This window comes from Hyposmocoma kahamanoa, unplaced genomic scaffold, assembly GCF_003589595.1.
Source record: "Hyposmocoma kahamanoa isolate Upper Pololo Valley unplaced genomic scaffold, ASM358959v1 190, whole genome shotgun sequence".
NCBI lineage: Eukaryota > Metazoa > Arthropoda > Insecta > Lepidoptera > Cosmopterigidae > Hyposmocoma > Hyposmocoma kahamanoa.
The window spans coordinates 2,342,785-2,369,306 of NW_020653718.1; the positions used below are offsets into that span (position 1 = coordinate 2,342,785).

The following is a 26,522-nucleotide window of genomic DNA, read 5'->3' on the forward strand; positions in this document are numbered from 1 at the left end:
TTTTTTTTACAGTTTCTATAATCAATTAACAAATATTCAAACTTAGCTTAATCGAACCACGTAGTTAAGATAAGCATAACACAATGCTATGACGGTTACAAGTATAAGAGAACAAATTATTATTTCCTAATAATAAAAACATTTCACGACAGATTTTAATTTGAATGCAGCTTTTGGAATAAAATCCTATTCTCGCCTAACAAAGTTCGAAAGTTGACAAATTGTTTAGGCCCATAGTGTCTATGTCAGACAACATAATAATATAAAGACTAGAGGGGCTTGAGCTTAGAAGAGTCTTGCCTTAATGCACGGGTGTATCACTAATTCATTCGCACTAAGTGATTTGCAAAGGAATGGAATACTCTACCTGTGGTTCCCGAAAAGTACAATTTGGGGCTATTCAAGGCTAGAGTGAACTGGCATTTTTTAGGCAAACGCGTACTATCCAATTGTGGATATGGATGAGGCCAAGCGTGTGTCTATTATTTATATAAAAAAACATCAACTAAAAAAAGCCCCTGAACATCTGGAGATTTTCTTCATAACTTTACATCGATATACTTCTATCGTTTACCTAAGACCTGTCTTCAAAAATCCTTTAAACTCTGTAAATTAATTTATGGACCTAAAATTGTAACGAAATTGAGTGTGTTCTATTTTATTATAATTTTTACCGCACTGACATACTATTTTATAATTGTTATCAACTTATGACGATCCTTGATGGAGAATGATATTTGATATGTAATTTTAATGACTGTATGTATTTAATGAATTGTTAATTGTCTAACTATTGTGTATTTATCTAATAATTTTCATTTTGTCTGACGTCTCAATGTAATTTCTTATACTTTGATATGTAATGAATGTGAATCTGAATCATCAATATCAAACAGTAAGATCTGTTCCTGCCCTCAATAATGATGTGCAGAACAACCACACAAATATCTGGTCTCAAACTAGGAAATTCCTGGTACCATACCAGAGCAACGTTAGCAACAGTAAAGCTCAATCCAGTGAAGTACAACCACCTTACTCATTTCTGTCGCCAAGCAGTAATGTCAGCATTACTGTGTTCCGGTTTTGAAGGGTAAGGGTGCTGGTGAACCTTGGGACTTGTCAACGTTATGTCTTAGCGCAATGGGTGCAGTGGAAGTGCACCTCACGTGGCTCTACCCCTATTATGGGTAACGTGTAACGTGATAAGGATCCCGTACTTCATATCATAAAAAAATTCACTCCATGGCACTACCCGACACAAACTGACCAGAACAAACTTGGAAAAGTTCATTTCCCAAATAGGTCCTACCGGGAATCGAACCCGGGACCTCCTCGTCGAATGCCTACAGCGCAAAACGCTCAGCCAGCGACGTAGTGTGTAATTTTTAGTAGGCTCATTTATACAGATGTCTTTTTACTTCTTTGAACTTTTTTAGACAAGTAAATTAGGAACAATTCTATACGATCAACTACTTGTTCACTTCTACAGTTGTAGACAAATAAGATGCAAATTACACAACTGGAATTCCGCGCGCGCACAATTTTGTATAACCGTAATAAATACGTTATGTACTTGCAAAGATCGAATGTAATTTTGCGTGAGTAACTTCGACATTTTTTTTTTTCAATATTTGACTAGCTGTAAAGGCTGGTTTACATGAGTTAAACAGAAAGAGCGCGTTCCCATTATATCGTAACTTTTTACTTATCGTTGGCGACTGTCGCTTCTAGTCAGGGGGTCTTCTCTCGATCTCCGTCGGACATCCGTCCGAAACAATTACTGTCAAAAAAGTAATATTCGACAAAATTAAAAGACAAGTATCAAGAATGAAGCTTCAGTCGCATCACGCGTCTTTTCATTTGGTCAAGTATTGCTTATTTGGCGGTAATTGTTTCGGACGGAGATGGAGAGTAGACCCCCTGTTCCCATAACACGACTATCTGTCGTGACTATGTCGTTATACGAGCAATAATTCGAAATACATCAATGCATTAATTAATCAACAATGCCGAGAAATGTATTTCATATTACAACTTAACACCGTTATTAAGGCGAGTAAGGGTAGGAACCCATTCGTCATCATGCTGCAGCATTAAGTGTCACGAATGGGGTACCTATTCCGGCTGCAATCAAACTAGAACCCGCTTATGGGTGCCCCTAGAAAGCCGAGCAGACGTTTCCGTCGAATTCGATGTTGCCGTAGTTGGGAGCGCCGTCGTCGTCGGAGAAGAGTCGGTTCTCGCCGCGCCACGCGCTGTACAGCTGAGGCAGGAAGTCGTTGAACAGCGGGCTGCGCAGTTGGCTCACGAGGTTCTTGCGGACCGTCTGCAAGTTCAAACAAACGTTTGTTACAATTGGGAATAATAATAATACATAACAACACATGTTACAAAAACGATGCATTCGTATATTGGTGAATATTATATTACAAATAAGGCAAGTTGTAGACTAGAAGATTCTCACTCTTGCTTGCGTCGAACTGTAAACTTTCAAACACGTAGTTTAAGAAATAGAAATAAATTGGCTTTACCTTTAACCAAATTACAGTTAGTTAGTTCAGGAACATACTCAATAAAAATATAATATAATTAGACTGCTAACAGATTGACTGCATACAGTCGATCTCGACTTCATGCAATGAATGCGTGAAGTCGTTATCCGAGACCTCAACTGCATGAAGTTGATAACAGCATGAAATCCAAACCGACTTCATGCAGTCGAGATCGATTTCATGCACTTAATATGTAAAGTCGTTATCAACTTCAGGCAGTCGAAGTCTCGGCAGCATGAAGTTGATAACGACTTCGCGTATTAACTGCAGTCGTAATCGTCTTCATGCATTAATCGCAAACATACAGTCAATCTGTTAGCAGTCTAAGATACCAGCTGATATAAATATACAAAACGATGTAATATTTTATAAAAAGTTAAAAAGTTCCTTATAAAAAAATGCCTATAAGACGTTAAAGAATTTTTAGAAAGTAAGTAGAACATACATAGAATATAAGGAGTTTCATTTTATTTCAAATTTACTAATTTTTTTTTTCAATAATACCAGGACGAACAAGTCCTGCGCCTGGTGGTAAGCGACACGCCTGTTCATAACAGTTGCAGTGCCACGCAGAGCTTTGAATCGTAAAGATCTTAGGGGCTCTGCCACTGCGCCCGTCACCCTAGGACATAAGTTGACAAGTCCCATGTGTGTGTGTACCGAAATGCAGTAATGCTCGCATTACTGCTTGGCGGCAGAAATAGGTAAGGTAGCAGTACTACCCTGGACAAACTCTTTCACAAGGACCTCTACTGCTACTATATTTTCATTTATTATTCAATAAGATGGTTGTGTATCTCATTTATTGATGCATTGCTTACAGGGCTAATGTTGAGAACTACCACTAGCTCGTAAGAACTTATGTACTACAACATTGATGCAATAAAGATTGACTATACATTGTTTCACCCACTACTGCGTATAGGCCTCCCGTATTTTGTGAAATTCACCACGATCCTGTGCTCTCAGGCATTGTTTATTTTTTATGATATCAAACAAGGGAGTAAGAACAAGTCATACACCTGATGGTAAGCACCACGCCTAGCTATAACAGTTGCAGTGTCGCTCAAAGTTTTTTTTTATACGTGACAGGCAAGATGATTCTACTCCACCTGATGTTAAATGGAAAGTGGAAACCAAACGTGAAGCAACCTATAGTTCGTTTCAATCTATTCTTCGTGAAAGGTAAACAAACAGGTTATTGACCCGACCATAGAGTTTTTACTGCCAACTACAAATCAACTAATTAATTGAATGATTTGTTTAATCTGATTTCGCTTTCAATTCGATTTCCGATTTCTACATAAAGTACCAATGAAATTAATATATCGCAACCCTCATGGAAGAATGGCATAAATGAAGTTACGTCAAAAATGTTTAATGCGTCTTTGGATGCAGATAAATATAACCCACATTGTCTCCAATTCTTGTAACTCTATCGACAATATTACATAGAGTTACTAGAATTGGAGAGGATGTGAGGTATATTGAGCAATAAACATTTTTGACGTAACTTCACTTATGCCATTCATCCATGGGGGTGCGATATTTTACCAACCAACCAAATACCAATCAACTTTTACATAAAAAAATGAAAATTAAAGAAAATGCAACTATTTAGATATTGTGACAAAGCAGAAACAGCGGATAATTTAAAAATAGTTATAATTATATATATTAAATCAAACTTTAACAATTAAACTTTTTCGCCAAATTTTTACCAAATTTACAAGAACACAAAATCAAGCTCGTACCACTAGACAAATCTGTATTTGTGGAAAATTCAAACAAATGACAGTCAAGTAATTTTTTTGTTATCAAATTGCGAGAGGTACTTTTTAATAAGAAACGAGGAATATATTCATAAATAAAGATTTACTGCGTGTATTCAATTTGAAGACTTTACACGTTTTCCAAGGATTGTAAACCTTCGACACATATGTTTCATCACGATGATTTTCTTCACCGAAAAGCTCACGGTAAATTTCAAATTCAATTTCGCATAAATAACTTTTGCGAAACTCATAGGTGCTCGGGTCCGAATCCCGGTCTCCCGGTCGGTTGAAAGGTAGGTCAAACCATTAATCTACCACAGCTTCTTCATCGGAATTATTCAATAAAGTTGTAAAACTCAGGTCTCTTAATTAAAATAGTTAAAATACATTATGTAAAGCAGGTGAATGTTTGTCCAAAGGTTAGTTATAAACAAGTTATACACCGTCCAACCATTTTATTTTATGAAGAAGTTTTAATCATTATTTTAATTCACAATGAATTCGTTGAACACAATGACCTTGCGTCTTACTTTCTCAAACTCGTATCTTAAAACACAAAGTTAGTGAAATGCAAAAAATGCTATTGTAAATACAAATTTTGCAGGCTAATATCATATCACATTTCCTTTATATTTACACACTGGCTTCTACCTATTCTTAAAATAATGTATCCAAATTAACCCCCTTGGTATGAAATTTAAAATAAATAGAAAGTTTTGCCTTCTCCTGAATACTACTCAGTAAAATAAACTCTATAAACGATACGAGTTTGAGAGAGTAAGGCATCAACCATTAAAATTTATTACAATTATATAAATTTATTTATTTTCATTATACATTTATTAGACAGGTAGTAAACCCTATACAACGGAGAAATCAACTTGAATAATCTTCGTTACATCATCTGTCAGTGCCTTACTATAGTAAAAAAAAGAGTCCATGAAGAAATGATTTTTTTTTGTCTATGGTTGCTTGTCGATAATTAAAGAACTTCATACGGACGCTTATGTCAAAAGTATAATAAATGGTTGGACCGAATATATGTATCGAAAGGCATGTTACCCTTTCCAGGCCATCGAAGTCGGGATCCTTGTGGTTCCTGGGGATCCACACCTTGATGTCGTTGTCCAACCCGCTTGTGGCCATCACGGGACAGCGCGGGTGAGGCTCTATGCAGTTCACCTGCAACGTGACATTCAAATATGGCGTCAGGAATACACGGGGTGACATTTTTACTTCAGGAAATTTTAAGAGGTTATTCTGCCCGTAAATACCAACTGCTACAGGAGGGACTTTTCGAACTCAAATTTGGCCACTGTCAGTATTTTGTATATAAATTATCTTTGTACTACGAAAAATATTACTTCATATGAGTTTTGTTCACTAATTTACAATATCCTTGTATTAATGAAATATAATAATCAAATATGTATTAGGTATATAAATACGAAAATGTTATGGATACATATATAAAACATCAGTAGCACAACAGGGCGCGACTTGCGCGAGAGTGACATAAAGCGCGATATACGATATTCTCACATAGAAATCGCACGTTTTAACTCGCTCTAACGCAAGTACCACCCTGTCGTGCTAGCCCTAAAGAAGTGTATACTTTTCATTGATTTACTTTTCTCTGAAATAAAAGTATACCTTTTTTAAAACGGTATCATGACTACATATTTTTGAACACGAGGCAAGGCATTTATTTTTGAAATATCTGATATTTACGTATATTCCAAAATGTGTGAACGTTGACATTTCATTGCACGCGAATTTAGAAGTTAGAAACTTCTTCTCCTCCTAAGGGCGCGCTCATTTGACACGAATTTCATCGCCGCACGAAAACTTTTACATCGTGTAACTGGGCGCCATGAAGATCAAAAACGTATTATTTGAAACCTGTGTACTTATTTGTTCCGTAATAATACTTCATACTTACAACGCCATTATGGTCCCCCTTCATCCATTGCACGATAGCTTCGGAGTTTTTCTCCCAAATGTAAATATTTGAACAATCCGACCCGGAAACTATGTATTGACTCTTGGGCCCGAAAAATGCGACACCTTTGAATGTTACGCTGTTCCTATGGCCACTGTATCTATGTGTAAAGCCTTCCTTTTCGGTAGGGTTTTCTCTGTAAGCAAATAAATGGGAAATACAATACAAGCTGTCCGTCAGAAGTGACATCGTGTGCATTAGATCCAAACAATATTGTTCCTATGATTAAATAACCCAGTGTACATTATAATTTAATGATTAAACGAACTTGAACTGTAAATGAGGTTCGACAATAATTATACGAGGCGTTTCGTCCGAAGAGATTAGCATGAGATTGGTACTTGTAGTAACGCATACGTGCGGCCACTTCCTACACTAAGTTGAGGGCAAAAACATATAAACACTCGGTCTTCATTTAGTTCACGAGATAAAAACTGGAAAAATATTTCATGACCGGGGATGTCATATGGGAGGACGAGCTGCTAATCTCTTCGGACGAAGCGCTTTGTATAATTATGATCGAACTTCACTTATAGGTAAAAAATTAATTTACCGCGTGCGAATTGCGAGACGTGAGGCATATACACCTATACACCTCATCTCCTAAAATTTAGGCTCGCGTTGAAATGCCTCGCTTTAATACAGGAACTAATTCGTAATCATATTAGACATATATAAATAAATTATGATATGAAATATTTATTAACTGACATTCACAGTTCCAGTAGTTTATGTGACTGTTACGTAATGAAAGGCACTAAAATAAGGGTGTGGGTTTATACATCATAAACTCAACGTTTGCAAAATCCGTAATTGTGTTGTACACATTTGTACATAGATATCGTTAATTGTGAAGCGATATTTAGTTTTCCTGCATTTATCTTTCTATTTATTTCCTCGCAAATGTAATGAGAAACATTGTATGTAACACGGGCGGTACGGGAATTACGACCCTCGACTCCGAAAGCCCTAGTCTTCGACTTCTGGTTTCTGATACAGTCTCGTTCGTAATTCCCCATTTACCGCCCTTAAAACATAATGTACTATTAGTTTTAAGATTTAGTACTCATCGTATTCCAGTTTCGTCAGATCATTTCTTTATTTCGTATAGGTCAGAAATTTGCGGGTAACGAAACAATAATTATCGTCGTTCCTTGTCCGTCAGATTCCGCTTTCGACAGAAATAGTTTTTTTATGAACACTTTCGTCAAATTCCGCTGTTGTCATAATTTGTCAGTTCTTTTTTGTGAGAGTCAGAATGGCGGGTGTATCTTAACGAATCCTGACAAAATTGGCATCAAAATTTAGTCAAGAAATGGCATTGTAAAGGCCATTTCAATTTAATCATAGATAAAAAATAAATAATATTGTGTGGCCAGTAATTTATTCAAAAAGGTAAACATACTAAGGACATAAGTAAATTTCTGATCTATACGGAAAAAACAAATAATCTGACGAAAGAGAAATCTGACGGATATGTACTAAATCCATATGACAAAAGCGGAATTTGACGAAAGTGTCGTTATTGGTTGTCCACATCCGTCATTCCTGACGAACCTGAACAGAACTATTTCTGACGAAACTGGAATGTGACGGATGTGTACTAAATCAGTTTTAAGCTGTTGATCTTATAAATAAAGTATCCAGGAGCATGTATTCCGTTCTTCTTGGTTTTACTACACTGTTCAGGATTCACTGCAAACGTAACTTACTTGTCGTATACGTCATTTTTGGTATCAAACAGGTACACGTCCTCATCGTTGTATGAGCCTAGAATCTCTGTCCCGTCGTGGTTATACACCGCACACGTGAGGTGCATCATCGATAACCGCACTTTCTTCTTTGAATTGCCCTAGAAAAACCAAGACGACATTGTTATTTATTAACAATGGTTTTTAATAAGGTTTGGGCTGATGGAACACGGGTTTCTACAGACTCCGCGCTGAGGAACGTGTTTTAGAGAAAATAAAACTATTTATATTTATCGATCCCCCATGGGTAAATGTGAGTGAAATAAACAGAGGGTGCATGAAACGTTAATGAGGTTCCACGAGAGTGGAACCTATTTAGGCAGGTCGCGAACAAAAATTTGGCTTTCCATAAATGGAATAATCCACATTATACAGATTTGTACCTATGTATGTAAATACATTATATTTTTCTATGATAGACATATGAAGTTCCTAAACATTTCACAACAAACAAGATATTTGGTTAGATAAATGTATAAAACTTAAGACTCGATACTGACTTTAAAACCAGTAAAAATGTATATCGTATAATACGTGATAACTAAATAGAAATTATGTTGAAATAAAAAAATCATTGATATATGTCGAGTATCAATTGAATACAGCTGGTTTCTTGTAAAATTTCGAGGTAAGTTTGTGGTTTTTTCTATCGTGAAAACTTTTAGGAATCGGGTTTTCACACCGTATACTAATCAGTGTATATCCTCTATTTTACTGTATATATTTGCCAAAGTGTTTGATTCAACACTTTCACTGTTACGTGGAATCCATTTGAGCTTGTAACGACTCTTAACATAATTTATTTAAAACAAAGTTTATCACTGCAATGTGTCAAATACACGTTTGAAGTTGATGAATTTGTAAAAAAAAAAAAATGTTAGAAAGGCAGTGGTCTACGCAAAAAAGAAAATATTGGCGCGTGGTATACCAAACAAAAAAGTTTGGGAACCTTTTGTTTAGGCCATAGTCCGCCATGCTGGCTCAATGCGAGTTAGGGACTTCACACGTTTTCCAAAAGTTGTGAACCTTTTTCGGCGCGCAGGTTTCATCCTTCACCGTAAAGCTAGAGATAGTGTAATTACAAAATCTACGTATCTTTGAAATTAAAAGGGATGCGAACCGCCGTCTTCTCTTCAGAAGCAACCCTTCTCCCACTGAGCTAAAGACGCTTTTCCACCGACGAGGCGAGACGAGGATTGAAATTTGTAAAGCAAAATTTTACAAGAATGTGCGAGCCACAAAAATTGGAATATTCTTTGTTATAATATTGAACCTGCTGACAACATGGTGTTTAAATAACTATCTGAAACGGAAACACGCTTCCCACGAGCCCGCATTAGCTCGCGACAGCTATTAATATTAAAGGGGTATGTTTAGTTTTATGTGAGCTTTAAATCGTAAAATTATTTTTTTGGGGCACTGCCACTGCGCCCGTCATTTTGAGACGTAAGTTGTCTCATATGCATGTAATTTCACCAGCACCCTTACTATTCAAAACCGAAACACAGTAATGCTGACATTACTGCTTGGCGGTAGGTAAGGTGGCAGTACTTCCCAGGACGAACTCTTTCACAAGGAGTTCTAGATAATAACAAAGTCGGCTTCAGGGTCAGGTATCTTGTTTTAAAGCGTTTACAATATAATTTAAAGGAAAGGTCACTTTTATGCAGATAATTGCAGTGTCCTTCAGTCGGATTTACAAAATGTATCAACCAAGTAATTTACAATACTTATTGGTATTTTAATATTTTTACATTATTACTCGCAACCTCAACGAGAGCTAGCTATTAATGGCAACTTTTAGTGGAAATAGGCCGGCAATTCTCGTCTCGCCTCACTGATGGAAAAGCACCTTAACACTGCCCTTTTTTAAATATCATATTATCATCATCATCTCTTCAGATGAATGACGTTCACTGCTGGATATAATTCCTGAAACCTACGTCAGGTCATTGGTCTGCGTACGCTGCGTCCCATCGGCCATCTGTTCTATAAATACAACGGAATGGTAAAGATAGCTATACTTACAAGATGCTGTTCAAAAGTAGACGGGCAATATAAGGCTATAGGCTTGTTTGACTTGCGTCTGTCATATATGCGAACGAACTTGTCCCGGCCAGCTACGAGCAGCTCTTTCGGGTCCAGAGGGTGGCCGGCCACACTATACAGTGGTATGGTCACCATGTGGTCTTTCACTTGGAACAATCTGGAATACAAATTGCTGTTCTTCACAGTCGTCTTCACAAAGTCTAATTCATTTACCGGGCAATGTATGTTTCTATAATAAGACTCCGATTGATATTCAAAATAAGCCATTTACGAGGTTTACAACTATAGTGAAACAAAAACGTTATACTAAAGGTTAGTATACAGCTTCTGCATGCTTGGATGACAAAAATCCGTGGTAGTGACCCGTTTACCTGTTGCAGGTAGTCTCGATCTAAGTGTTTAAATGAAATATTGTAATGATAAATGTATTCAAATGTATATTTACAAAGAGCAACCCCTAGAGTTTCTTGCTTATTCTTCTCAGGGGAATCTGTCTTACGAATGAGCAGTAGAGTTTAATTAGTATGACGAATTCAAGAGTAATTTGATAATCTATGAAATAAAGGTTATTCGATTTTGACTTTGAAATGTATAACAATTGCACTACTCAGAGCTTTAAATCGTGACCATCAGGATGGCTGGTCGCCAGTCCCATATTTGCTACCTTTTCTAAATAATTGCTACCTTTGATATATTCTGAGAAATTAAAAAAATATTGACCAGCCATTCTGCCTCAGGGAGCAGATTTTCCAGAAGTATGTATTACCAATAATTGCTTTTTTTTTTACGCTTTTTATCTATAATAGTTAAAATAATATAAACGATTGAAAATTTTAACAAGAAGTGCTAACGCCTGCCCTTTGTATTATGGCAATAAAGCACTAAAAACTTTTCCTTTTTTAATTTAATCAGGCCTTTCTACGTAAAATTTTCAATCGGTCAACTCAACTGCATCCGTCACCTTGAGACGTGAAGTTGACAAAACCCATACCCTTCAAAACCAGACATATCAATAGATGCATTGACTTACAAATAAATGGACGACGGGTCTAATACAAAAACCACGAAAAAAATGTCCCAAGTCAACCTATTTAAACGTAGTGACATGTAAAGGAATATGAAAAAGCTAAAACGTTGAATTTAATTTGTAATGTCATTGCAGTACTGTCTAATTTTGCTTGCTTCGCTGACAGTCGAACAAACGAAGACTAAAGCGTGAATGACGCTCTGTATACGATTTTAACGCCCTATAAGTTCGGACACTTTTTAGCGCGGACCCGACGTCCATATAATTGTAAGTCAATGAATAGATGTAATACATTTACTCTATCCAAATTCGATTTATTATAAAGTTTGGTAAGTACCTGTTGATACGTATGATTTATGAACAAAATAATTACGTTTCTGATACCTATTACAAATTTACAAAAAGAATTAGAAGAGTAATATATATGCCATGATATTGTCCAAACTTATGTAGCATTATGTAGCAATAGAGCTCCTTGTAAAAGAGTTCGTCCAGGGAAGTAATGCCATGTTACCCATTTCCAGTGGCGGATTTGCAATTTTGGCCGCCCTTGGTCCCTAGGCCATGCAATCAGTACCAGAAGCCCCTTTCTCAGCACTCATCCTATTACTGGTAGACTACATAATAAATTTACTTCGTTGCCAACTTTTATCGAAATCGATTCAGATATTTAGTTAACTATAATAGCTGCACTCTGCCTATTGGTGGAAAACGCATGAAAATCTGTTCAAGTTTTTGAGTTTATCGCGATCAGACAGACATACAGTCGCGGTAGTGATAATATGTAGTGTTTTCAGCCAACTTACACAAAACCTAAATAAATTATATACCTCAACTTTCCTCATGAATCACTGTCTACTGGTGGAAACCGCATGAAAATCCGTTCACTAGTTTTTGAGTTTATCGCGATCAGATAGACAGACAGACGCTGTAGTGATAATATGTAGTGATGTAGTGATTATACATTAATAGTAACGCACACACTCAACAAAGCCCCGTACTAGGGAAACCCCGTATCGCGGGTGCCATGGACACACACATAGACAATAAAAAATTACACCCAAACTCAAGAGATAAATAAATGTAGGCCATACAAATATTTCTACCGGCCCGGGAATCGAATCTGGGACCTCTGCGTGGCGGTCCTGCATGGTGACCGTTCGACCACGGAGGCAGTTAATATGTTTAATAAAAAAAAGCAGTTTCCTTTTCGATTTTAAATATTGAAGCAATAATTTGTGATTAAAATAGAAAAGAAATATATGCGTTTTTTTATGATCGCGGCCGAAGGGAAAAAAGGGACCACAAAAATATCTATTTGCCAAGTTTTATTAAAATCGGTTAACGGAAAATGCGCAATACCAGATTCATCCTCTAGTGTGATTTAGATTCACCCTCCCTTAGAGGGGAATATTTTCTTCAAATTGAAATGGGACCACTACCGAGGTACCCTCATTCCAACAAAAAAGAATCATCAAAATCGGTTTACATATGCCGCGTAACACATACCCAAAAAAAAAAGTCGAATTGAGAAGCAATAATAGAAGTAAATTAATTTGTTACAAACGCAACTACAGTCACAAATCACCACCATCAAAAATATACCCGACACGTGTTTCGCGTCTCCACGAGGCATCCTCAGGTGTTCTTGATCGCTCGACTCTCGGCCCTACTATCCCCAGTGTTACTTATTTTAATTATTTCCATCTGTTCTAAAACTAGAATTGAGAACCTCCTCCTTATTTAAAGTCCGTTGAAAAGTGTCCGAATACCGAATAGCAGAATATTCGCGTACATCTCTAATATCCATGACCGAAACTAACGGTTTCGGAACATAAAAACGGACGGCGACTGACCTGCTGCCGTGGCCAGCCCGCACGTCGCACTGCATGACGACGCCGTCCTCGCCGGCCGACACGACGACGTGCGGCTCGGACGCGCACACGTGCAGCTTGTGCGCCGCCCGCGAGTGCGACGCCAGCCGCCGCCGGACCACCGACGCGCCGCCCTCGCCCGCCGCCCCGCTGGGCGGGCACTGCAGCAGGCGCACCTGCGGACCACCGGCCGTGTTCAAGGTGCGACGGAATGGGCACCTCGTTCCATCGAAGATTTTATTTTATTTGTTTATTTTATCTACACACGTATCATAAACACTCTATGATGTGTTAAAAAACCGCAAATCACGACCAGCATAAAGGTAAACTGTTTTGTTAGAACAAATGTGATACCTGTGAAAATGTTATTATTGCTTCTTAATAACATCGAAATCGATGTTATCGATGTTATTATTACAATCGGAAATCGGAAAATGGCGGGATTTTGAAGTTACGAGTACAGTTTTCACAAAGACTATTTTTATTTTAAGTAAGTATATTATGAAGAAAAAACGGAGAAAGAAATAGTGTTAGTGAAAGTTAGAACTATGCATATTCCTTATTTTAAACCAAATTACAAAATACTTTATCCTGAAAATCCCACTACTTACGAATTCAAAGTTTTTATTGAAAGTGATGAAAATGTAATTTAAGTTAAAGGTAAAACTACAATGACTCCCGCCGCTTAAAAGACTATTTAAAAAACCCAAATAAGTGAACTAAGTTATTTTAAGAGAAAGTGAAAATATACTGTATTAGAATTGGAACTACAATAGAAAATATTACTGAGGATCCCGATAATTAAATGAAGACGTGGCTCAAAGTACTTGTATCCAAGCTAAAAATATTAATTAAAAAAAATATTACAATCAAATTTCGAACATCTCTGAAAAACAAAACAATTTGATTGGACCTCAATTCTAATATAGTCGAGATGAACTTTTATTCGAAATGAAATGTCAATAGCAAACAATTTTGATAATTTCACACGTTACTTGATATCGAACGATATGATCGTTGGGGCCGGTTCTAGTTTGTCTATAAATAAAAAATAAAAGCTACAGTTGTTGTTTGACATGCGTGAGAAAAGTTTTTATTTGCCGCCATATTTAATCGGGTCCTTTAAAGTTTCATCCAAACACGGCTGAGTAGACATTACAATACCTATACGCATTTTCTACAAATCGAAAATAATACTTTCATTTTTAATGCGTAGAAAAGTTCATTTTCCAAAACCTCCTCATTCAGTGCCCATACTGAGGGCATAAATTTTCCGGAAACTCATAAAATTTGAAAAATAAGAAGTTGTTATTGATAGCCAACATTTTAGCAGCAGTAGAGCTCCTTGTGAAAGAGTCGTCCAGGGAAGTACTGCCACCTTACCTATTTCTGCCGCCAAGCAGTAATGTCAGCATTATTGCGTTATAGTTTTGAAGAGAAGCGAAATTAGACTATTATGGACAGGCGTGTAGATTACCATCAGGTGCACGACTTGTTGGTCCTGTCACTTAATATTATAAAAAAAACATACTAAAGTACCGGCACCCTATGGTGGCCGTTTTGACGTTTGTCCGCTCATCAAGTTTCGTATTAATTCATAACTACGTTGAAGGAGCTAATAGCTGTACAACAATGTACCTCCTGTAAATTAGCCACCTTATAGTAACGCGTAAAATTTATAATTTTACGACACAACTATGCATTTGTTTTTCGAAATTCGAAATTTTTTAAAATGAAGTCTAATACTATCGTCCTTATGGGATCGCTGGCCAGCACAACTTCTACTTCCGGCAAACTCGCGTCAAAGCTCAATGCAAAACAAAGCACTTTCGAATTGACGAATATCAAGTGAACATTTTTATTTTCAAAGTTTTATTAAAAGTTTTTAATCAGCAACCCATTGCAATACTAGTTATTAATCTAAAAACTTATAGATGCGACTCGCTTATTTATATTATAGATTTTTTTCGATAATGAATTGAGATTTGACCTAACTATTGTAATCGTCAAAACGGCCATCATAGCGTGCCGGTACTGTAGCAACCGTTTGTTAACCAATCAAGTTACATTCGGACCCCACGTAAGGATGGTGTGTCCACGTGTGTATGTTCGTGTGTGAATGTGTGTGCATATAGTTGTTTTATTTTATCAATCCAAGAAAAAGATGTAGTAAAAAAATTAAACCAACTCGTCTAACACTACAAAAAAAAAACACTTACTTGCCCGTCTCTTGCACAAGTGACGATATTCAATTGACTCCTAGAGTTGAGATGCAGAAATTTGCTTTGAAACACATTTGATTTATGCCCCGTCTTGATCACGCTTAGTGGGGCGTTGCGCGCCCAGTCCCAGATTACTACGTTTGTGTCGTCGGAACCTGACGCCAGAAGGTGGCCTGTTGAAGAGTTTGTTTCTTGGTTTAAAATGATCAATCACGGGCAAGCACTTCATTATAATATCATCCCATTGACAATATTGTAGGTGTTTTCTAATCGAGCATGTATAATCCGTGTACGTTTTTTTATGTTTAGAAAAAACGTAAACAAAAAAGCAGTGATCGTAAACCTTTTTCTTCAGTGAACAAATTATAGTAAAGGAGAACATCGTGAGAATTGGTGACAAATGACATTTACAAATGACAGGATAATATTATGCAATTATTTTAGAAAAAGTTTCCATTTAATGTTTGGGAACTCTACTGCTTTAAATTTTTTATAGTGCTAGTCTTGAAACAGATTAAAAATGTAAAGATAGAAATTTTTCATTTCATTTATAATAGTGAGTACTATGAGTAAAAAAACGTAATAATAACAAAAGTCAGTAAATATGAATTGCTAACAAAGTAACTGAATGAAATGGTGCCGAATGAACGGTGCTAATGAAAATAGGGACCTGATACACAATAATTATAACTTTTTGATAAAAAAAAATTACATCTATTTGCCAAGTTTTATTGAAATCGGTTACCGGAAAGTGCGCGAAACCGGATTCATCCCCTAGTTTGCTACCCTTAGAGGTGGAATTTTTTCTTCAAATTTAAATACCCTCTTTCTAACAAAAAAAAGAATCTTCAAAATCGGTTCACAAATCGCGTAACATACATACAAAAAAAAAATAGCGATATACGAGCGAACCAGAAGGACCTAACGATACGATAGCTCTGAGGGTTCATCTCGCGTCGATTTATCTCCCTAACTGTCATAAGCGTTATTATATTGCCCTAGCTGGAGGGCGCTGCAGAAAGCGAAACCCCTAAATCCCTAATTATTACTACTCCTCATTAAGTTAGAATAAGGGTAATGTAATATAATGGAGAATTTAGATAAAGCGTCTATTACACTACCCTTGAAATTAGGTAGTGTAATAAACCAAATAATAAATAGTGGAGTAGTCAATATTTTATTATATGTAGCAAATAATGCACACAGTTTGGTTTGCGTATCTCGTTTGGTCTAGTCATTCTGGCGATAACGTTTATTGTCATTATTATAAGTAAGTAGATTAATTATTGCTAGTTTTTATCTATTAAGCCATTGCAGATAGTCAATACAACACAATAGCCGTTTTAATCTTTGTTTTCTCATTACAAACTAACTACTTTTGTTTGTGGTAAACATGTGCTATATAGTCCTATTTCAATTATTATTTTTTCTTTGCGACTAAGTTAATAGGCCTTAGTGTAGACTTATAATATGTCAACTATGATTATTATAAGCAGACTATTTTACAGAAAGACGTTCATAAAATATGTTCGAGGACTGAGCATGATTGTTTAAACAATGTCTACTCATTCTCACCTTGATCGAAATCGTCAAATCATTCGCCACAAGACAAATGGAAATGAGATACAAAGTTGGTGCAGATTTATTATTGGCTACGTGTTGCAATGACATCGATGAATGGACACAGATTACTATAAGTGATAGGAATTGGGAAGATTTTGTAGTGGCGCCGAAAAATCGGAAAGTAGGGCTCATTCAGAGCGAAGGTGCGGGCGCGGCGGCGGATACGGGCGTGCGGTCTACGTTAAGATGTTTCCGAGACTGAAGACATCGGTTTCGAATTTCACAAATATAAAATTCGTCGAGACTCGCGGTATTTTCGAAATTTCCGAGTTGAACTTTATAAAAGATATTTGTATGACATTAATGATATTATACTTGTAAACAATAGATGCGCAATCTGCGCCTTCAAACGGTACCCACGGCACTGTTCTCCACAGGCAACAGTGACATTAGTCACCATCTTCGAGTGAGTACAAGGTCACCGAGACGTGACAAAAAAGTATCAAAAATGGTGAAATATGTAATTAAAATTTGCAATTCTCGGTTCGAAAATGATCATAAAACTACTGAGGTTACTTTCCATAGGTAAGTTTGCTTTTGTTTGTTTAGATTGTCGTAAATAAAAATGAAATAAATTTATTTTAAACATCAATGTTGCCAGTAAATCAATTTTCATTTGCCCATAATATTGGGAGTTAACCTTTCTGAAGTTTAAAGTGTAAACATAATACTATTAATACGTAATAATATTAAAAATGGTATTTTGTTTGTTTCCCAGTATACCTAAAGATCGAACGCGCAGGGCGGAGTGGTTAAAAATTATACGACTTTTACGAAAACAAACTTTGAGTAACAAAACACAAGGCAATTGTACAACAAGGTAATGGTGCAATAATAAACTATAGTTATATATTTGTGTATCAAGTAATTTGTAATACCTACCCCATATAAATTTGTTTTCGTTAAATAGAAACAGAACCTTCGTCGGAAGACAGTATTTTTATCAACTTTATCCAATAAATAAAAAATAAAAAGAAAGAAAATCTAGAAAAGCAATGAATTAGAAAGTCATCTTTTCATATTTTAAAACAACTACGAATCACAGGCTTGGACCCTTGAGTTCATACATTTTCATGTATATTTCACTCACTCGTTCATTCATTCCATTTCTGATTACTATCTATCTCCACTGTCTCTTTCCACCAGTAAGGCTACAAGAAATTAGGGAAAATTGTTTCTACCGGGCGGCGTCGTGGTGAATGTTCACTGATCCCACGGCGCCGACTCAACCGGCGAGAGGGAAACCCTCCCAGTAGGCCCTCCAGTCTGGAGGGAGAGACCCCACATAACCCCTGAGTCTCCCTGGGCTCAGGGGTATCCATAAAGATTTCCCACCGTCAAAAAAAAAAAAAAGGTAAAATTGTTTCTAAACCGGTAACACTGGTCGTATCCCTTACTGCACTATGACTATCTCATTTTGACATTATAAGTTAGACATTAGAAAAAATAGACAAATATATTTTCCTTTTAAATTTCAACCAGTTTCAAAGCTAGTCTTTAAATTTGCAAAGTGGTCCCACATTTTAGACAACTGTTTGAAGGACATTGCGTCTCTAGTATTATTTATGCTCACTGTATGACATAGTCTTAGGGTCATATTCTAGAACTCTACTCAATGCTCAAGTCAGGATTTGAGTATGGTTTAAAGCACTCGAAATCATACTCAAGTTCCTTCCGTTAGGGTCGTATTTCCAGTGCTTGTGTTTCCATTGCAATCCTGACTTGAGCATCGAGTAGAGTTCTAGAATACGACCCTTAGTATATTTTGAACAATCGTAATTTTGTTTTACTTGACTTCGTTGTATTTCGACAGGCAGCAGTTATACTACTTTGTTTTATATTAATTATTAATTGTTTGCGTTAGTGATGATCATATTATCCCTTGACATTGTATTTGAATTGTAATATTGTGACATTGATAATATGAATTAAATGATTCGGTTCTATTTCGCACATGAAACCAAATACTGTCGTAACTCAAAATTGTATAATCGAGAAGACATGGTTTGACAGGTTAAAAAAAATGATTGAATGAAACCAATAAATATAATTGTCGTTTATAAATGGATACCTAAATATTATGCATAAATAAAAATAATCAAATTATTCCCAATCCATTCCGCATTTTCCTATAACCGACTTCAAAAGAAAGGAGGAGGTTTTCAATTCGACTGTATTTTTTTTCATGTATGTTACGCGATAACTCTTATTTGTGAACCGATTTTGATGAAACCATTTAAATTGGAAGAAAACATTCCACTTCAAAGGGTGGCAAATTAGGGGATGAATACGGTTTCGCGCATTTTCCGGTAACCGGTTTCAAAAAAACCTTGGCAAGTAGATGTAATTCCACGAACTATTGAAGTCAGGTTACTTTTTATAAAAAAGTTGCAATCATTTATTTTTAAATCGTGTTTTCTGGATTCCAAAATTTTGAGTTACAATATGTAATATATTTGATTTCGTGTGGGATTCATTCCCTAACTTTTAACAACATCTTACCTTCCGGGTGAAAATTTATAGAATTAACACAGCCTTTATGTTTATGCAGTTGGTGAAGCTTTTTCAGCCTATAAACAGCATGTAGAGATCCATAAAACTTCTGCTCGAACATTACATCGGTTTTCGCCGTTTTACCGCAGGGAAATGTCAGCCCCATCTCGCGGTTGATTATTTCTGAAAATTTCCGTAAAAAACTAAGTTAACACGCTCGAAACTGAAATGCTGAGAACGATCTTATTGGTTCAACCGTTCAATTTCTGGGCAGTACTCTCGGAGTAGAATTTGTAACTCATCTAAATTAAATAAAAATATCTAATTTCATCATCATCTCTGCTAGGTATAGGCATACTATAATAAGACTACCTTCATTTACTTCATTCTTATGAAAGACATATGTATTCAGACTTAAAAACAGAGAGATTTTATTGCTACAGCTAAATATCACGTGTCTGCTGATGCGGAATATGCCAAATACTACGTGTCTTTCGTCATTCAGTTCCAATTCCACCGCGATCTTTGCCAAACTGCAGGAGAGTACGATCCGGCGGATCCTACTAAGAAACTTTTGGATTGCGACATTTACCAGAGCGTTGCAGCTGGATACGCTCTAAAATGCTGAAAATGGGTTCCTCGAAACCATGGCCGGACGCGATGGAAGTCCTCACTAGCCAACGACACATGAAGGTTGATGGACTGTTGGAATACTTTAAACATCTTCATGACTGGTTGAAGCAGGAGAATCTACGCACTGGAGAATACATTGGTTGAGAACCTAGTAAAATGCAATATTGTACATCAGAACAATTAGCCGCCCTAAGTGCTAAGGAAACACAGACAGAGCCGCTAGTGGCCGAAAAACAGACGTGATGTAACAAAGTTTTCTAAGATAATAAAGAAAATAAACGCAACCCTTTCAAAAGTTGTTACCTTTTGAAAGGGCAGTACTGCGTGCACTAGCAAACTTGAACGTGTTTTCCAATCTTTCCTAATTTTCGTCTTGTTTATTTCTTAAAGCGCAAAGAGGCGAACCGAAAGACAGAGGACATTAAATCCATGTTTATTTTCTCACCGCAACATAGGTATATTGAGCATGACAACAAAAACAATAAATAAAAACAAGAATTATACTGTAGGAGACTGCGTGCCTAAACTAGACGTAAGTCTGTATTTCAGGTCACCAGGACTCAGAGAGCAAAGTAAACTACTTTCCTTATTTTTTCATCGGCCACAAATCTTAGTGTCCTAAATACGCACATCAAGTTTACGTAGTCTATTACTTAGAGTGTTGATGTGCTCCTGGAAACTTAAGGTGTTATCCAAGATTACACCTAAGTACTTTATACTGTCAACTTTGTGGATGCGCGTGCAGGTACATGTATTATCATTTTGTTGATGACAGGTGTGGGCTATCACAGAAAACAGTGGCATTATAGGCGTTGTTTGTTGTTTTTTTTCTTAAGGAGAAGGTGACGCTATAACAATTGAAATAAGGTATACATTTTACGCTGGCCCCTAAGGAACCTGAGAGCTAAGAAACTTACCCCTCAACAATAAATAATTGTGCTTAGGCCTTTGTTTGTTCAAAACACTAGGCGTTTTAGTCTTATCATCATCGTTTTCATCATTGTCGTCGTTGGAGCGGTTCCAAGCCGCATCTTCATCACTGTCTGTATCCCCTGACTGCATCTGGATGTGATCATCCGTTGAATAGCTTGTATCGTTGCTTTCGGAGCCTGAATTATTTGTACTGGAAATATAAAGATTATTATGCAGCTATATTTTTGAAGCGTCGAAGGTGTTGTTACAATTTTTAGCGATGGTGGTCAAAAATTCAAGAAAGAAAATGATAACAGAAAAAACAGACGCTAATAATAACTCTTTATTGCACAAAGAAAAGATACATGAAACACATGTTATAAAGGACATATACAAAGGTGAGCTTATTTCTAGAAGAGATCTCTTCCAGCCAACCCTAGCCTAGGTGAAAAATGAAGTCTGCGGGACTAATTATTGTACAATAAAATTAAAATTTAAATGTGAGTAAAAAAAAAATTTAATTATAAAAATAATATATATATACATATAAAGGATGATAATATATACATATTATGACAGACATACACACCTACATGAACTTTATATATATAAATACAAACATAAGCAAAATATATATTATAATCTAAACAAGACGCTAACAGATAACAGGCCAATATTAGCACCAGCAGAAAGGAAATGTAGAACTCGAGACAAATCTTCGGCTTGTGCCGAAAATACGGCTACATTTGGTTTATTACGACATCACCATCCTCTTTACAATGGCTATTGTAATTTATATAACTCCGTTGGACTTACAACGAGAACAAAATCGTCTTTTCTACGATGAGAACAAGATCGCCTATTCTTTTCTGATATCAAGCAACGGGACGAACAAGCCGTGCTGTTACAGTATTACTCAGAGCTTTAAATCGCAAAGATCTTAGGGACACTGCCGTCAAGCAGTAATGTGAGCAACATTACTGCTTGACGGCAGAAATAGGTAAGGTGGCAGTACTTCCCTGGACGAACTCTTTCACAAGGAGCTCTACTGCTACTAAAACTACTTGCTTCCTCAGGCTAAGGCATTTAAAGCTTACCTCAAGAGTGAGTTTGTGTGCCTATTAGAGAACAACATTGGCGATCTTAAAGGTGACTTTAGAGTCGACAACTTAGCGGTGGCAAGCGCTAGTTGTGCAATGCACTACGGGAAGTGAGCGTACCTACAGCTCCGGTACCTATCTGGAAAATAGAGAGGATACTGTACGTGCACCCGGGGCGGTTCACTCGAGACACTAGTCTCTCGAGAACCGGATGAAGTCAAGTGACAGAGGTCTGTGACAACCCTGTACATTGGCTAATCTAGGGTCAGAATCGGATCTTGTAAGGTTCCTGTGCGCGCACAGGTTATATACCCTTCTCGTATACCCTAAAGGTCGATAGGGAAGGTCACTATAATCAAAGCTAATGTAGAAAAACATGGGGCTGTTACAAAGTGATATGATCAGCATATGAAACCACAATGTATCTGTAGTCCTAGTTAGCATTCAGAATACTATCCAATGCTAGAGCTTCTTTGCAGTGGATGTTGTAGGCAAGTGTTCAAGAGCATTGACTTGTAGCCGTGTGTCTTGGGTGTATAAAGTCCTAAAATCAAAATGAAGATGTCGACGCTTATGGGAACTACTCAGACTCCACTGTCTCAAAAAAAAAAATTGCCACGCTTTTTCGCCATTATTCGTAGGATGCCGCCTATTAGTGACTCATGCGAGTTGAACAACACATGGACAACCCTTACGGTTTGTAGACAGGCTAGGGAAGCACTCCCCATGCCTAACGCCAGTCTAACTCGTAAATTCATTAAGCTCAAAAGAAAAGAGCTGCATATTCTAACGGATGCTCTAACGGGTTATGGTCCATATAATAAACACCTTTTCAATCTAGGTAGCACGGACAGCCCTCTATGCAGAGCGTGCTTGAAGGAGTAGGAATGGCCGCAAGTACAAAGGTCGCTCGTCTTCAGCAAACCAAAAAAAAATAGGGCAGTACGATTCTTGGAAGAGCTTGGGTGGCACGAGTTGGACCCTGCGCCTACCACACGCAACATAAGCGTCTGGACGTCGAGTTGCGGACAAGGGCCCGTTACAGCAAACCATACCATCATACAAGTTAATTTAAATTACATCCATGATAATTATTATAATGATTTAAAGAAGTCATAGGTCAGTTAATATATTTCATCAATTCTCGATTTCACTGATTGTTGGTTCATTAAGTTAGACATTTAATCAAGCAAAATTTTACAGAGTATAATTGCTACATATATTGCTATTTAATTGTTTGTTTTACGGACACTATAAACTGTATGATGATAAATAGAAAATTGATAATACCTATTATTTTGCAGCCGTAATTCAAATTATTTTCATTATTATAACATAAAAATGTTTAAAAAAACCAGCAGTATGTCTTAGACAACTGTAGACAACTACAAATGTATACAAAAACCTTATAAAGATACCTAAGAAGTAATGATTGTTTCTACTAATATAAGAGTAGAAAAACTTGGATGATATTAACACTTTAACAGTCTATTGTTAATAAAGAATCCAAGTGCAATTTTAAACAACAATTATAAAATATTTTAACATTCTCCTTATCATAAAACATCTGGTACAAAGTGCATGGTGGAAACCAATGTGTTATGTCAAGGTACTCTGCAATTGTAGCAAAATTGGTATTTTGAGTTTGATCTTCATTACTATTATAATTCGTTTTTATTATGAACAATAGGCATGCATGACCACAATCTCACGTGACTAAAAAAAAATGCCTATTTACTCCACTGGCATTGAATAGCTGCCAACTGATAAAATAAGACATAAGCATAGGGTGTTCTGTACTCTCCAGTTGACCAAAGGAGGAATTGTCTTTTGGAACTAAATTAAAACACACTAAAACAGAATCTATTACCTCTAAATATTCGCCGAAATATCTTTGATATTGCGTATATTCTAAACATTATAAATGGTAATATTGACTGCTTTGACTTATTGGGTGATAGTTCGTTCATTGTACCTACTCGGTCTATGAGACACTATCATCCTATTGCAGTTCCCTTAGCGAGGACTAACTATAGACATAATAGTTTTTTATGTAGAGCTAGCAAGAGCTTGGATAGTGTGCTGAGCAATCATGACCTGGAAGTTGATATATTCAATTGTAATGTTGATGCGCTAAAGCGCAAACTCTTGGACATTCTATTTACCTAACTTTATTAAATAATTCATGATTAGCGCAGGTATTGGGTTGTTATATTTATGTAAGTGCATGATGTTAAGAAATACTGTTTATTGTTCATTTGTTTAATGCTCGTGTATGATTTGTTTGAAGCTATAGGTGGAAACCTGTTATTGGCTTTATGTTAATATTCCTGTTTTTTATTAAATGTAAGAAGCTGTTGGTTTTTCATGAATAAATAAATAAATAAATAAATAAACACACTCTCCTAAATGTACAATAGTAACCTGACAAGTAGGCCACTTTCTTGCAGTGGTTGAAATTTGGAATCTTTGACTGTCAATAAGCCTTTTCACCTTGTCATAGATTCTGCCACGAGGCAGATGAAACTCCTGTGTATCTCCTCGCCCGGTGTGCCTTCTAATGGGAAAACGAGGTTCCATACTGGTTAGGCACAGGCCACACCCAGAGGACACAAAACTGTCGGAGCTGTAATTAGTAGTGATCACAATAGATCAGTCAATGTTCGCAGTGATGAGGGCCCGCATAGGCCCTGAGTGAAACCACCCTAATAATAATAATAGCTATAGTTATTTCGAGGCAAACACTTGGCGGAAATAAGACCTAGCTGGTACAGAGGAGCCTGTTTGGGAGCTAAGCACATTGCTGTATTTTTCTGTCATTTGCAATGAAGTTTTTTTTTGAGGAGATGTTCATGAAAGAAGAAACCATCCTAATTAAACCAGCTTTCAAATAGAAATCCAAAACACTTTTAACATTAATCTTACTTGTCACCGACAGATGTACATAACATGCAAAAGCTTGAAACTTATAACTCCCTTCTTTTTGTGTCAGGATTAAAAATATCTTATAAAAAACTTTGTAAGGTACACCTCACCATTTCTTTTAAGAGAAAAGAACCTGAGGGTCAATGATGGGTTTACGGACTTTTAAGTTATCGGGAAGTCATTAGACATAATTTGTTAGATTGTTAGTTGCAGTAGAGCTTCTTGTGAAAGAGTTCATCCATACTGCCACCTGCATTCCAGTTTTGAAGGGTAAGTGTTCTGGTGAAATTACAGGCACATGGGACTTTTCAACTTGTCCCAGGGTTAAGGGCGCAATGGCAGTGCCCTTCAGATAGGACATCACGACTTGTTCGACCCATCATTTAGTGTCATAAAAAGAAATGGCTAAATATAAATTTCATGCACTTACCCATCGGAAGATCTATCAGAAAATGTGGCCATAATCCTATGCATATCTTCACTCTCTGCTTCCGAATGACTCACATTTTCATTCTGAGATCCCTGCTCGCTTTCAGCAGCTGATAAATCATCAGAATCCCTTGAAGAGTCATTGCTATCTGAGTCTCTATCCGGAGTCTTCCGTTTCCTATAATTCCTTGATCGTGTAGAACGTCGGAAGTTTAGTAACAACGTTCTGACGCTGCTACAAGAGGGCCCAGCGTCCACGAACTCATTTGAAGGCTCCGTGGACGTGCCAGCCGCCCGCTCGTCACTGCTAATGCTCTCAGACTTATCTGCCGACACCCCACTGTCTACATTCTCATCTTTTTCCCCTTTACTCGACGGAGCTATCGAAAAAAAACATCGTCAAAATGGACACCAGATTTTACTTTATAAAAATGTTCCTCGAAGTTTAAATAGAAGAAACACTGTACCTGTCTCCTTAAGACTGTCCTGTGAGCTCCCATCATTTAATTTCAGCTTTTTACCTCCAAGTTTAGGGCTCAGAGGAGAATCCTTAATTTCGTCATCACTAGAAGAATTGTCTTCCATTGCACTGAATATTTTTCAAGACAAACAATATAGTTACTACAGTCGCACAGAAACTGAACGCCGAAGAACCCAAGACAATTTAAAATCTTTAATAAAAAGAAAAACTTCAAATGCAATGGAGGATTTTTCAGAATTTTGATGATTTTTTTGGCAGATGGCAGAAGTTGTTTTTTTGTCTTATTTTTTATTGGTTGTGGCAGTGCGGTCTATTATTTCAAAAAGAGAAAATTGTAAGTATGAATGAGACCAAGTTAGTTTGAGTCTTCTCTTTCTAAAGTTAAAACCAGTTAAAAGTTGTGATTAAAAATCAGACAATACAGGATTGTTGTCCAATGGTCGTATTAAGTAGAGTTCTAGAATACGTCTCTTACTCAATGCTCAAGTCAGGACTTGAGTATGATTTCAAGCAATAGAAATACGACCCTAATGGCAAGGACTTGAGTATGATTTCTAGTGCTGGAATATGGAATATATATGGAATATATACTCAATGCTCAAGTCAGGATTTGAGCAGACTTGAGTATGATTTGAAGCACTGGAAATACGACCCTAATGGCAAGGACTTGAGTA

At 36.7% G+C, this 26,522-nt stretch overlaps 1 protein-coding gene across 1 annotated transcript; it reads right to left on the reverse strand.

Annotated features, from left to right (window-relative positions):
- Positions 1-1,840: 1,840 nt before the first annotated feature.
- LOC113226379 (DDB1- and CUL4-associated factor 8) lies at positions 1,841-26,096 on the reverse strand. Its single transcript, XM_026458987.1, has 11 exons — positions 25,835-26,096; positions 25,369-25,747; positions 20,919-21,124; positions 19,378-19,551; positions 15,250-15,425; positions 13,013-13,206; positions 10,109-10,286; positions 8,042-8,181; positions 6,270-6,465; positions 5,390-5,509; positions 1,841-2,326 (listed from the first exon to the last, which is right to left on the reverse strand). Exons 1-11 carry the CDS (start codon positions 25,950-25,952, stop codon positions 2,159-2,161), a joined length of 2,049 nt encoding a protein of 682 aa, XP_026314772.1. The 5' UTR covers positions 25,953-26,096; the 3' UTR covers positions 1,841-2,158.
- Between the last annotated feature and the right edge of the window lie 426 nt (positions 26,097-26,522).

Excerpts from the sequence above, each read along its gene's own strand:
- LOC113226379 (XM_026458987.1), bottom strand. The coding sequence starts at position 25,952 with ATGGAAGACAATTCTTCTAGTGATGACGAAATTAAGGATTCTCCTCTG. Across the intron at positions 21,125-25,368 it reads TCTGATAGATCTTCCGATGG|TACAAATAATTCAGGCTCCG; the intron begins GTAAGTGCATGA and ends TTATATTTCCAG. Across the intron at positions 6,466-8,041 it reads AAAAATGACGTATACGACAA|AGAAAACCCTACCGAAAAGG; the intron begins GTAAGTTACGTT and ends ATTTGCTTACAG.